Source organism: Platalea leucorodia (genome assembly GCF_965183815.1).
Source record: "Platalea leucorodia genome assembly, chromosome: 6".
Lineage (NCBI taxonomy): Eukaryota > Metazoa > Chordata > Aves > Pelecaniformes > Threskiornithidae > Platalea > Platalea leucorodia.
Genome location: NC_138828.1, coordinates 74,511,306 through 74,524,976, shown reverse-complemented (window position 1 = coordinate 74,524,976; position 13,671 = coordinate 74,511,306). Strand labels below are relative to the sequence as shown.

Sequence of the window (13,671 nt, the reverse complement as noted above, 5' to 3'; positions counted from 1 at the left end):
GTTATTTTGGATCATCAGTCTCACTGGTCTAACTTGAAGGGATTTGATTCCTTAGTCCTCACCAGACATTGCATACGTGCGCACAAGTTGTATCGTAGGATTCCCTGTGCAGGGGAAACCAAGTCTGACCACCTCGCACACCTAACATCTATAAGTCATTGCCCAAAAATGAACACCTGAACCTTTCATTGTAATGTGCATGTCGGGTATGTTTGGAAGCTTTCTGGAGTTGATCTGATGCTTTTTTACAGATGTATTGAGAGAATAGTCCTTGCATGCAAATTTGAAGTAGGGAGAAGTATGTAGCACACCAAGAACTGTGTTACACAGGAACAACATAACGGTGTCAATTTTTTTCATGAGAATATTGCTATACCTGTCTCTCTTCTATACCAGCATTTCTTTTATGTTTTTTTTATTATCTTGGGAATGTGGAGCTATTAAAACTAGAAATACAGAAGATTGTTCACACCTCTGTCAGGGTCAAGGTCGCTTCTGTGCCAATGCAATATAGGTTGTGTAGTTCATTTTCCACTGCTTTTTGTCCATGTTTCTCTGTGCCTCATGAAAGTTGGCCCTGTTACCCAGTTAGCAGCTACACAGAAATGATGTTGAGGAAGTTTTCTTTTCCTGACATTTACACTTCTTTTTTTTCCCTTTCTTTATGATTTTATTCAGCCACCTGACTGTTTTAATACCTATGGACGTTCTAAGTAATTCCTTCTCAGTGTTTCCCTATTAAGTTCTGAGTATTTGTAGTCTGTCACATACCCTGTTAGCCATGGAAGAGTAGCTGCTCTGCCTCTTGCACTTATGGTTGAGAACTCTGACATTCAGCCCCATCTCTGTGGCATAGTCAGTGAGTATTAGAGAAAATAAACTTTCCAGGTGTAGGTTTGGTGCCAAGTGATTACATGCAGAGTTGGGGGGTTAGCAGGCATCAGAATGCGCATCTCTGGTGATTTGTCCAAACATACTGTGCAAACAGCCCTGTGTTCATCTGCCCAGCTTCTGCTGAGCAAACCAGAGAAGGGTTATTCTACTGTATAAGATACTTAGCCACGTTATGTGGCTATATGCATCTACATCTAACAACAAAGCACATCAGTGTGAGGCTTGTGTAATTAGCAGGCATCTAGAATGGAGCTTGCGTCTCCTTACATCCACCTGTGTAAATGTGTCTTGTTTCTGTATATGTAGTTGTTTAATAGTTAATCATTTACCGTAATTCCTGATTTTGAGTGTCACATATTTAGGAAAGCAGACATCTAGCAAGGTGTGTAACCCTTGCTGCTTATGTGTCCCTGAAGTGCTGAGAGGCAACCTCGGAGTATCCAGGTTAGACTGAATGTCATCCTGGAAAAAGCAGCCGCCGCGTCCATGCAGAGAGTAGCTGATGTTCAGATAGTGCCTAATTAGGGAGAAAGATTGCTTTGTCTTGGCCAGTTACTCCAGAAAATTTACTGTAACGGTACAACTGCAGTTGGATCTGATAATGAGCAGTATGTGGTTGTTGGCTTTTAGTGTTATATTATTCCTTTATATTAAAAAAAAGAAGCAAAATAAAACGTGTTTAACTTTGTAACTCAGTTCATGGGAAACAGAAGCTAAGCGAAATACAGTTCCCACTGGAGTCCGCGAGCCTGGCTAGCTTGTTTCGGGCTCCTTCGGCGTTAGCCGCCGCTTGGATGTTTTCCAGCCGGCCACACGATGTCGCTTGTGCCCGCGGATGTGGCCCAGGCCTGGCAGCCTGGGAGGCGGCTCCGCGGCTCCCGCCTGCTGAAGGGAATTGCCTTTGCGTTCAAACTGGCCCTTACCTTAGGGCATTTTTCCTTGGTAACGGAGTAGTATTATTTGGCCATAGAACAAAACCGCCTCACCCATCTTCTCTGTAGCCAAGAGGCCAAGACATTGAGCTCCGCACTGATGTTCAACACCAGCATCTTTTTCCAGGCAGGAGCAGAGATGGTAGTTTTGTTGCAGATACATTCATTCTGTCTCACAGGTATTATACTCTTCGCCCTCTGGTGTCACTACCATTCAGATAATGGGCAATTAGAAGTTTCTAGTTTCCAAATTGGAATCCATCTAATTCAGTATTCATCACTACGTCCCTGTATCAGATGTGGAAACCCCCTGCGGGGCTGAGAACAAAAGTTCTGCTTGTAGTTTATACCACTCCTCAGATGGTGGTTGATTATGTTTCTAAAACATCTCTTGCTTTTATAGATCATCTTCATTTTACTAGCTTAAATAAGTTAGGTCTATCAAGCCTTCTTTCCTGTGGTGAGCTTTCATTGCCGCAGTTATCCTGTAGGCCACTGGTCTGGAGGAGTTAATTTAACCCACTTGAACACTGATGAACAAGAACAGCACAAAGAATTCCTCCAGGATCTCCTGTTGCTGCCTGAAAATACTATTATTTCCATATCTTATGTGTATCAGGACAGGCATTTCTAACTTTTGCTTTTTTTTACGCTTATATTAGCAACTCAAAGTCATCTTGTGACTGAGCTGTATGGCTAAGCCTGTCTCCTTCCCCATCATTTCCAAATTATGAGCTGTCAGCTTAAATAGTAGAAGTTTGGGGTATTTATTAGTCCTCAAGTGCATGACTTTTCCCATGAATTATTAAATTTTATCCCATTTCTATTACTCTAATGTTCAAGGTTATCCCGGTTCTTTATGATATCCCAGTCCTCCTCTATATTGGCAGTGCTTTATAACTCTGTGTAGGCAGCAAAGTTTATTAGCCCATTACTATTTTTGGTGTCCAGATTATTAATGAAAACATGAGGCAATTTCAACTCAACCCTAGTCCACGCTGACACTTTTCTCTATCAGCTCTGCTTGGTTCTCACTACCCATTTCTTACATTTCATCATTTCCTTACTGACCCTATAATTCCTCCAATAAGCTCCATCTTTTCCAGATTTGCATTTAATTCCATGTGTGGCCAAATACCAAATACTGTAATGATATCACATTAGATGAGATCCAATAAAATTTATGTTGTGCAGAAGGCATTTCTCTTAACAAAGAGAGCTACCAAGCAAGTCTGGCACTGTGCCTTTAACTTATGTCAAACCAATTAAAATCTATGTGAATATAATTTATTTTCTGTTTACTTCAATGTTTTTGTTCAGTCTTTCCTTAAGTTTTCTGTTGGAAGCAAACTGGTAGCTCCTCATTATCATCTTCCCCTCCTAAATATAAAAACTATGGTTGCTGTTCTCCAATGGTAAGAGGTATTGGATCTGCAATTTGATGGGAGCTTATCGCTCCCTGTTTAAGTACATTAAGTGCTTTGAATTATGTTTCCATCACGACTGTGATTCATTGGTGTACCCTTATTCCGTTAGCTTTCCCTTCTTCCTCAGTAGTCTGCCTTGTGTTCCTAAAAATGGAGGTGAAATACTTCAGTTTTGGAGCCCTACCTAGGTTGCCTTTCACCTCTGCTGTCTACTGACATAGCGTAACTCCAAGTGGTCCCATTTCCTGTTCTTTCCTTGTTCTTTTTTTATTTGGATAGCTGGAGAACCTTTTGCTATTTGTTTTAATATCATTTTCAGTGTTTAACTCAGCTTGACTTCTGGCAGTTCTCACTTTATCTCAGCACATCGTGAGCTCTTTGCTGATCCATCTTTTGTTTTTTCTTTCTGTGTGCTTATTCCTAATCATCTCCTTAGGGTATTTATTAATCCAGTGGGGTCTGGATTCCCTTCCTGCATTCCCCTTTGGATACAGATTGCTAACGTTTTTGCCAGAAAGAAGCATTGTACATTCAGTTGTTTGAGCTAACTTCTGTAACTCTTTGCATCAATTTACCAGTTTCCTGTACTGGAATCAAGAATGTTTATTATACACATATTTGTTCGTCTTATGTTTAATTTAAACTGATTCAGCTTGTCACTTCTATACAGCATTATTTTTATTAACAAAAAGCTAATCTCAAACACTTTTTGTCTTTTCACTGACAAAAGGAACTTCCAAACTTTCTTATTAGACTCTCAATATTAAAAGTAAGGCTCTTCAGTTGTTTCATAGTGACCGCACACAGTTTCATCGCCATATTACATCCAGTTTGTTCATGGTAACCCCACTTTGCCAATTTTGTCTGTCTTGAAACTTTCTTTCTCTGGAGTACTTTTACTGATTTACTTTATCCATTGCCATATCTTCATTTATGCTTTTTTCCACTTGAAGCAGTAGAAGAAGTTTTAAAGAAAGCAAAAAAGTTTTTGTGTTTTTTTTTAAGTGGTAGGATACCAACCCTTCTTTTTTAAGAAACAAAACCAAAACCAGACCACATACATCATGATCAGAAGTGATGTAACTCTAAAATGATGGTACCTTTAATCCCATTTTCAAGTCATGGTTTAACACCTAGTTGGAGGGCAGAGATTTAACAAGCTTTCAAATCTGTTTTGCATCGCTGCATAAGGCTTCCGTAACATGAATCCCACAATTCTCTTCATGTCCTGCCCAGTAAGGTGATTGCATCCTGGCATGCTGTTATTTATAGACATTGTTACACATGTTCATGTACGTTAAATATGGAGAAAAGATGAGTGTTGCTCAGTTATATTTCATCCCCTTAATAGAATGTACATGTTGATCTTGTAATTGCTGTTTCTGGATGTTTTCTTGAATTCTGTGTTTTAGTAGGCTGTAAAGGCTTTACAAAAAATATGGCTGTATGTTATGTCTTTTACAGGATTTCCATATTCTAAATCTGCTTCTCTACCTGGCTATGGAAAGAATGGCTTACATCAGGTAGGTATACATTTAAATGCATTCTCCAGGCAATAGGTATCATAAATAGGCACCTTAGTAACTAGTTGAAAATCTACACAGTATTAACACTTCAAAGGTGTTTTGGCTGCCAGCCCTGTCTGACAGATTCATACCCTATGTGAGTTACAGTTTGTCTGTCTGCAAGAGTGAGACAGACTGAGGCTTCTTTTAATTGTGTGCATCATGAGCATTGGGAATCTTGATTCTCCTCCCAAAACAAACAAAGGTCCAAAATGTACAGGCTGCACATATTAATAGATCACAGTATACCTTGAATTAATGATAGAGGGTTAGGCCTATAATTAGTCAAGTAATGATCTTGGAGCAAAGGTGGAGCAGCCCACATCCGCTGCATTTCTTGAACCATCTGTTCTGTTTTTTTCCAGTAAGCGCGTATATATATATATATATATGTATATACACACACAGTCAACATACTTTTTAAGGTGGCAAGGGAGCAATACAGAGAGAATGGCAGGCAGCAATCTAGAAAGCAAAATGCATGACGAAATTATTATCAGATCTGACTAGGCATTCTTTTTCTAATCCTTTTTCTAATTTTTGTACATCTTTAGGAAAAAGGCATCTTTGACACTGTGATCTGTCTTTCTTTCTGGCATCTAGTATTATGGGTTCTCAGTTCATGGCTTATATTTTTAGGTACAAACCCATTATGGTTAATAGTGACAAGTTGGCAATACATAGATGCTCATGCACTTACATTTTGAAGATTGATTTGTATCTAAATTACATGGACAGGACCTCATTCAAATTCCCTCCTTTCTCCAAAGGAAGATGTGAAAGCTGCAAAGTACATGAGCAGAATTAAACTACGCCAGTGGTAAGAGTCAAACTGCAGGTCATTGGAAGGAGCTGCAAGAAAGCAACTGTCAGAGAGTAGCTAAATGAATTTTTCAGTGGCTACTGCAATGTCTATCACTTTGAGTTAATATTACAAGACTAATTGTGCCTGCATTGCTTCAATACCTGACTGCTTGAATTCCTCTCTGAAGGAACCAGTGGCAGTGCAACTTGATCGAATGAGATTTAGGAATTTGAAAGGGTCTAGATAAACCTGTCCCCACCTATGAGTCAACAGCTTTTTTCTAACTTTTCAGAATAACCTTTACCAGTAACCTGAAGCGAGCAAGGGACCGACTTGCGCCCAGCCACTGCGCTGGTGAGGCACCAAAGCCATCTGAAGGCTTCCCACAGATGAGGCCAAAGCAAGCTCCATCAGCAGTGGAGTTGGCCCCGCTTGTAGGCTGGAGCCATGCAATGTAACATGAAAGCAGCAGATGGCAGCATTTGTCCCACCTAAAGGGTCCAACCTCACAGCCGAGAACTGTAGGAAAGTTGAAAAGGTTGCTCGTGGTCAAATCCTTGAGGCCAAAATTCTTCTCAGAATGGATGTCCTCTGTTTGGATTGCAGGTTCATACCAGCTTTTGTGGTTTGTTATTTTTAATCAGCCATCTCGGTGCTGCATAACAAAATAAACCAAAACCAAACAATAAGGAGCCTTGCAGGTTATTGTGAGCATAGCTGTGCACACCATCGATACCTTAGCAGGCAAAAATGAGACTCGGGGAAAAAAATCATGTAATAGTGCTTTTCTGATCTCCTGTAATGTTTTTCATCATACCGTTTGCCAGCAAAGGAAAAAGACAGTGGGTCAAACAAAGCTATGGCACATACGCACAGTTCTGCCTGGTCTTAGTGGTGTCAGCAGTGTGAAGCAGAAAGCAGAATGAGACAAGTTTCAGTGCAGCATAAGCGATTTGTGACGATGGCAGTAAGACGTCCGCATCGCAGGGAAAGGCACGTGACAGTTTCAACCTAACTTTACTGCCAGGTCTTCAAATGGGGGTGGCTGGTGGCTTTCTGACACCTTTCTACCTCATTGAAAGCTGTGAGGAATCAGAGCTCAAAAAGGTCCCAAAGGCTTAGGCGTGAGGTGGGATGATACAACACTGCAATTGCCTCTCTGAGTGACATGCAGGCTCCAGCTTTCACTGGTCTGTGGGAGTTCACAGCGTAGGCAGCAAACTGCACATGCAGCGCCTCCAAGGACCCAGGTGTTCTCTTGACCCTCCATCCTCACCTCCAGGCAGTGCTCCATCTCTGCAGTCGTAGATCAGTGGGTGTTGCGAGCACTCGGGCCTCCTGCCTTGAGCAACTGGGTCAAGTTTGAATGAGACTTTATTCTCTTTCTCTCTTGCAAGGATCTATATTTTGATTGTGTGGTACCAACTGGTCTTCTTTTTTCTCTCAACAGTGTGCAGAGTAATTTTGCAGTGCATTTTGCTGCTATATTGCTTCTTTCTTTCTCTTTCAGCCTGAAAATATGGGCCAATATGAAACGGACCAGGAGACGAGCTGGGGGATGAAAGGTACATTGCAATATAACTTCCACTCCAATTCATGTTTTCTTCCTTTGAGGATGCTCATTAACATCTTGCCATAAAGGGTTACTATTCTGAGATCTTCCCATAGTTCACATAATAATGACTAGACAGAGACCCAGCTCAGTATTGTGTTTATCACAGAGAATCTTCTTTTTATCTGACTGAACATGAAGGCCTGACTGAAGTCCTGCATCATAAAGTGGTTCAACCATGTTAAGTCAATCCCAGTATGCTCAATATGTGGCAACAGCCTCTGGTTCTCTTTGCATAGCAGGTGGTGGTCTTATATCAAAGACAGGAAGAAATTTAGGATAATCACTCCTTCAAGATGTATCTAATTTAAAAAGTCCATTGTGCTTCTTGTTTGTGCTACAGTGTGGTTAAAATGTACAGAATTCAAAAAGCAGAATTTATTTGCATTCATTTTTTTTATTACAGTTTAAGTGGACTGTGAACTTAATATGGCACTTGGGTTGGAATTTTCAAAAGAGCTGAGCAATTTAGGAACATGCATCTACTCACGAGGAAGAGCAGGATTTTGTTTCCAAAACACTTAATCTCGTTTTAAAAATCTTACTCTAATGCTCCACTTCATGCCTCTGTGTTCATACAAATCTTTGTCTCTATGTTTGAATAGTTTAAAGTACAGATTTTGAAAAGTAGACTTATCTCTGATTTCATTTCAAACCATAAAAAGGTCTATGAAAACATACTGGCTATCCTGGTTGCATTTAATCATCGATGTGAATAGATGACCTTGTGGTAGTCATATCATATATAGTCATATAATGACCTAAGTAGAATAACCTTGTGCTAGTTTAGATCCAGGAATCATTGTCCCCACACCCCCAAATCATCTTTTCTTCACTATCGTTATTCCTACTGCAGTCAGCCCAAACGCAGGATGTTGGCATCTTGGAATATTGCATTAACTCAATGATTTTAATATATGTTCCCAAACTGACACGCCTCTAATAATCCATGTATTTTAACTATTTTCAGTAAAGGACAATAAGGGCAGGACTTTTGGATGACAGACTGACTTAACTCTGCACAAAAGCTTCCTGTAAAAAGAAATTCCCAATTTTGCCAGACATACATACTCACTGTGTAACCCAATGGCATCAGGAGATGGATTTTCTGTAATAAGCCTTTGATTTCGAGGACTATTGCTTCGGTAATAGACAGTGTTATAGACATTCAGAGCATGGGGGTCAAATGCTTACTATGCATGCAGTTACCTAACAACTATTGAAAACCATAAGAGAAACGTAATAGCATAACAAATTGCTGATGTACCTAGATGTTCGTTACGGTGACTCCAAAAGAAGCCTATAAATTCTAAACTGTGAACCTGTTCTCATTCTCTTGCAGAATACAAGGTAAGAAGGGCTTTTCCAACACTGGAAGAACAATCAGATTCAGCACTTCCTAGCAAGGTTACATGTGTTCCTTTTTTTATTTTATTTTGTTAATTTTTGTCCCAGTGAAATATTTGTCAAATCAGGATGCAAGTATGTACCGTTTAAATTAGTAAGTTCCCCACACTGTCATTTCCACACATCAGAGTCAGATTTGGCTGGAGTTCATATGCTCTTGTCTTTTTAACAGATTTATCCTTACGAAACACTTATTGTAACAAACCGAGTTCGTGTGAAATTGCCTAAGGATGTGGACAGGACCAGACTGGAGGTAGGAGTGATATTTGCTTGATGGCGTTGCAAGTCTTTGTCCTGTTTGTTTACCATCTTAGATATTCCTGTGCCCAAGTAATAGCAATGAAAGAAGAGAGATGAGAGGAATAACATTATGTATTAATTTCAAAACACTGGTATGTAGGCAATTTAACTAAAAAAGAATAGCAAAAAACCTGGCAAATGTCTGACCAAATGGTGTTTTACAGATACTGATGAAACCCATTAGTTCTGGGTGATTATACAGGATATTGAAAGTTGGAATGGGGTGGGTGGAAACTTGTTTTTTTAATTCCTATAAAAAACAGTGTCTTAGAATAAACTGAGTATTATAAAAAAGCTCCATTTATCCTGCAAATATATGAACCTGTTTCTGGTCCATTGTCTTATTCAGCCTCTCCTTTGGCGGTGTGATTCATGATCACTGTGCTACAGATTTGCTGTAGCATCCACCTCTCAAAGAGCAGTAGTATAAGCTGGAGAAATGCAGATATAATTTGTTGTAAAGGAAAGTTTAGTTTCCAAAAGCCAAATACTGAAGTTGATGTTCAGGGAAAATTCATGAGGTTGATTTTTTTTGACTGAGTAATGACAGGACTGACTAAGACTCACCTAAATTATTAAACTAATGTATCTTTGTGTGAATTGCCATTAAGAAAAAGAGTTCAATAAAAATTATGTGATTAACAATATTGGACTTTTGGGAAGATTTATATTTAAATAAATTTATTGTATTTTTAACTTGATAATGTGACAAGAAAAGAAGAAAGAAACTTTAATCTTAAAGCAAAAAAAGAAGAAAGATTATGAAGTAGCAGAAAGTTCCTCATTAAAGATCAATTTAAAAAAAAAAAATTACCAAATTCTTATACATGTAATATATTTCGGAAATGGTATTATGTTCTTAAATACTTCAATGTGCTTGTTGCTTGATTACCTAGCAAGTGGTATTGATTTGATTGTAAGGAAAAAAGAGCCGCAAACGTGTGCTGTTTTAAGCCTAGGGTGTAGCAAGGCATGATAGCAATAATAAAAAGCATAATGAGTCCAGAAAAAGGAGCAGAGAGTTAGAGGGATACTCATCTGAACACATCCTATAAAGGATTCTTTTATATATATACATATATGTATGTGTGTATATTAAAGAATGGAGTGTTTAAATACATCAGACTGGCCTGAAGAGCAAATGCAGCTCCAAATTGCTTTTTTAAGACAACATATAGTTTGCTTTGGATGGATCACGCCTGTCCTGGCTGCCATTACCCATAACTCATACACTGTCCTCAGCTGGGATCGCTGTTTGTTTAACATTGGAGTTGCTCAATCGGCCTCGCACCGGGTGCAGCCCAGTGCCTGATGGCTCCAGGAGCCCAACCACTTCAAAGATCTCACAGAGGTTTGCAAAAAAGAACAATAAACGAGATCTGCTTCAAACCTGCACCAGAAAAGCGATAAGGGGAGCAGGCTGATCCTGCTGATTGCTGCAGTATGCTAAACGTGTGTCTGCAGGAAGGACTCCTCTGTAGACCATCTTACATTTATTAGGGATTGGTAGTTTTTTAAACAATTAAATTAGCGGTGTTTTAATAGGATTACAACTACTGGAAAAACAGAGGCAGCAGCTCATCTATGCATTCAAACTATATGCATAGTTGAGTGACAGGCACAAACCGTTGTCTTCCCTGCTGGCCTGTTCCCCTTCTCCCTGTCCCTTCCTTCTGTATTACAGAATTGCTGGAAATAAATAACTTTGCATAGAAAAGCAGTTTATCATTATTTCCTCTTGTGACAGAAGAAGAAGAAGATTGTAACTTAGTTGCTGACTTGTGCATTCAGCAGATTTCAGCCTTGGGCAAGACACAGGACTCAGGCAGCCCAGGACTATGTGGGTTTATAGGTTTGCACCAGAACAGACCAGGATTAGACACACACCACACACCCCCCCCATTGTTAGCAGAGGCCCCACTTAGCGTATCTCGGTATCTTCAAGCTTTTGGGGGCAACACTGGGAATACTGGAAGCAGATACTAAGGTTAGATTTCACCTTTTCTTGAGCTCCATTTCACGTTTGCTAGAGGGTATGATTCGATGCTCACGGATCTTTAGGAGGCAAGTGCTCTCTCTGAGCAGAATTGGTTGCCGGCTGATCTTCTGTTTTCATCTTGCACAGCCAATGTCACTTGTGAAAGGGCTGGATTGTGCCTACAGAAATGGTGAAGGTGCTAGCACTGCTAAGCCTATGTATTATCCAAACTGTTGAGTGATTTATCTAGGAAAATCTTTTAAGAAAAAATCCATGTGCTAATATTCCAGTTTTATTCTGACTAGTTTTGCAGGCTGAGGCCTCACCTTGCTCTTGCTGCTGCAAATCAGAACAAGCTCCTGGGTGTGATGGCTGTGGTCAGGGTACAGGTGGTGTCAGTGAAAGGAGACCTAGAACCGTTGTGTTTTATATCAACCATCAAACCTGAAAGCGGTCTTACTGTGTCCAGTATGATTAGAATATCTCACACATGATGTGTCTGATTTCTGGTCTATTTAGGAGCAATAAGATGACTAAATCTGCATGAGGTAGATTTATTTAACAACGCTCTTACAAGTTGACTTGAAGCGGGCTCCTGTTTGTGAAACAGAGTTTGTTGTGAACTTTGAATGATCCGGTATAGATGTCATGGAAAAGGCGCTGTTGTTTGTCTCTGATTCCCTCTTCCAAGGGAAGTCTCCTATATTGAGTGTTCCTGTCATGAAAAATGAACTCAAGTAAATGGTATTAGCTCCTTGGGTCAAATTAAGGGAGGCTGCAATGAAGGCCGCGGCTAATGGTCAAGGACCGCAGGAGGGTGGGGTTTTAATGGGTGGTAGTGTTTTCCTAACTTTGCTCCCATTGTGAGTATTTTTTAGATTACGCTGTTGTGTAAGAAATTTATTTTAAGGATTATAAAAAAATATTTTCTTGTAAAAATGCATATTTTTCTAAGCCCAAGAGGTATCTAGAGATTAGGAAGGCTCAACTGGTAATAAATGCATTCAAATAATAGGAATTCTTTCTTCAGCAGCACATCTATCTAAGCGTAGAAACACTCGGCATGTTTTTGTTTGCTTGTTCTAACTCAGCAGTGAGGCAGAAGTAGCCCAGTTCCTTCTGCTCCTCCAGGAGATGTTTATGCCAACAGTGAACTAATACATGCAGCATTGAGAACTAGTTATAATAAACGACCTGCTGATTTTTAAATACATTACTGGCACCCTGGCTTTTGAATGAATAGCCTGGATCTTCGTTTAGTATACGCTGATTAGAAATGCAAGGAATTTGCACTAGATAAGGATTTGGCCCAGGAATTTTTTTAGACATTTCTGTCTACCACAGTGCTGTTTATTCTAACGTTAGATGAACAGAGCAGCATTCCCGTGAGCTATTCTAACGGGAAATGGTGAAGAACCAGTTAATTCAGATAATGTTGCAGAACAACAAAGCAGTAGGACAGGATTGGATTTTACAGTCTGGGTGAAGAGGAGGAATTGCACCCTCACCACGTCTGCAGTTGACACAAACGGGGGGGGACAGCAGTTGATGCTCTGGTGAGCAGAGCCTCCGTTCAGAGGGACCTGGCCAGGCTAGAGGAATAGGTTGACAGGGACCTCATGAAGTGCTACAAAGGTAAAGCCACATTCCCGCACTTGTGACAGAATAACGCCATTCAACAGCACAAGATGGGGGGAGCAGCTCTGCAGAAAAGGACCTGGGGGTCCTGATGGAAAACAAGCGGAACATGAGTCGGCAGCGTACCTTTGCAGTAAAGGAGTTATAAAGGAAAATATACCCTTCTCAGAAGTAGGCACTGGAAGGCCAAGAGGCCACAGTCACAAGCTGCAGGAAGGGAAATTACAATTAGATATGAGTTCCTCACTGGGAGAATAGTGCACTGGAACAGGTTGCCCAAGAGGCTGTGGAGTCTCCATCCCTGGAGCCACGTAAAACTCAGCCAGACATGGCACTGAGGGATGTCATCTAATTTTAAAGTTGGCCCTGCTTTGAAGACCTCCATAAGTCCCTAATTTGCTTAGATTGCTGTATTCTCTGAAGACAAAACCTTAACATAATAAAATACCAAAATAAGATTATTTGGTGCTCTTGCTGCAATGGCATTTGAAAAAATACATAATTTGGTCTATTTTGGAACATTTTATCAAAAGAATCATTTTATTACGCAGGGGCTGAAATATCAGTGTCCTGGAGCAAACTTCCCTATTTTGGACAACTTAAGTCCTGAGTTTCCATGGACTAAGTCATCACCTTTGGATAGTACACATCAGCACATTCCTTACCTGCTGGTTTCCCAGTGGTGTTTCACGTGGCCTGTTTTTTTTTTTTTCCAAAGGAAGTTGGGCTTATGGACACTTTTGAAAATCTTGATACCTCTTTTAAGTACTTCAGTACCTTTTATGATTTAGGCCTTGGGGCCCTAAAAGTATGCACTGGATACTTTTATCTAGATTGGATATTGCTTGCCTGTTATTCAGTCATAGCAACGCGATTCAGTGCTTGCACATCCAAATTGATGGTTCATGCTCAGCTGCATAGTTGTTTTTTTGTTTTCCTCCTGAAGTTGCTTTTATCACAGAGTATAAGATTTCTTTTGTGGTCACAGGCTGGTGGTTTTGAAAGCCGACATAGTTAGAGTCTTCAATTTGGAAACCATCTTTTAGTGTTTTCATTTGATTTTCTTATCTTAATGTATCTTAGTTTCTTTAGCCTTTTCTTTTGAATGTCAGA

General features: G+C 40.0%; 1 protein-coding gene across 1 annotated transcript in view; it reads left to right on the top strand.

Moving 5' to 3' along the window:
- ABLIM2 (actin binding LIM protein family member 2) overlaps nucleotides 1–13,671 on the top strand; it is a gene marked incomplete at its 5' end in the record, with an annotated part of 113,988 nt that overhangs the window by 91,861 nt on the left and 8,456 nt on the right. Inside the window, 4 exons of the mRNA XM_082315586.1 lie at nucleotides 4,718–4,776; nucleotides 7,134–7,188; nucleotides 8,578–8,642; nucleotides 8,815–8,895. Of these exons, the coding sequence (XP_082171712.1) occupies nucleotides 4,718–4,776; nucleotides 7,134–7,188; nucleotides 8,578–8,642; nucleotides 8,815–8,895 (260 nt within the window). The remainder of the gene's footprint in view (nucleotides 1–4,717; nucleotides 4,777–7,133; nucleotides 7,189–8,577; nucleotides 8,643–8,814; nucleotides 8,896–13,671) is intronic.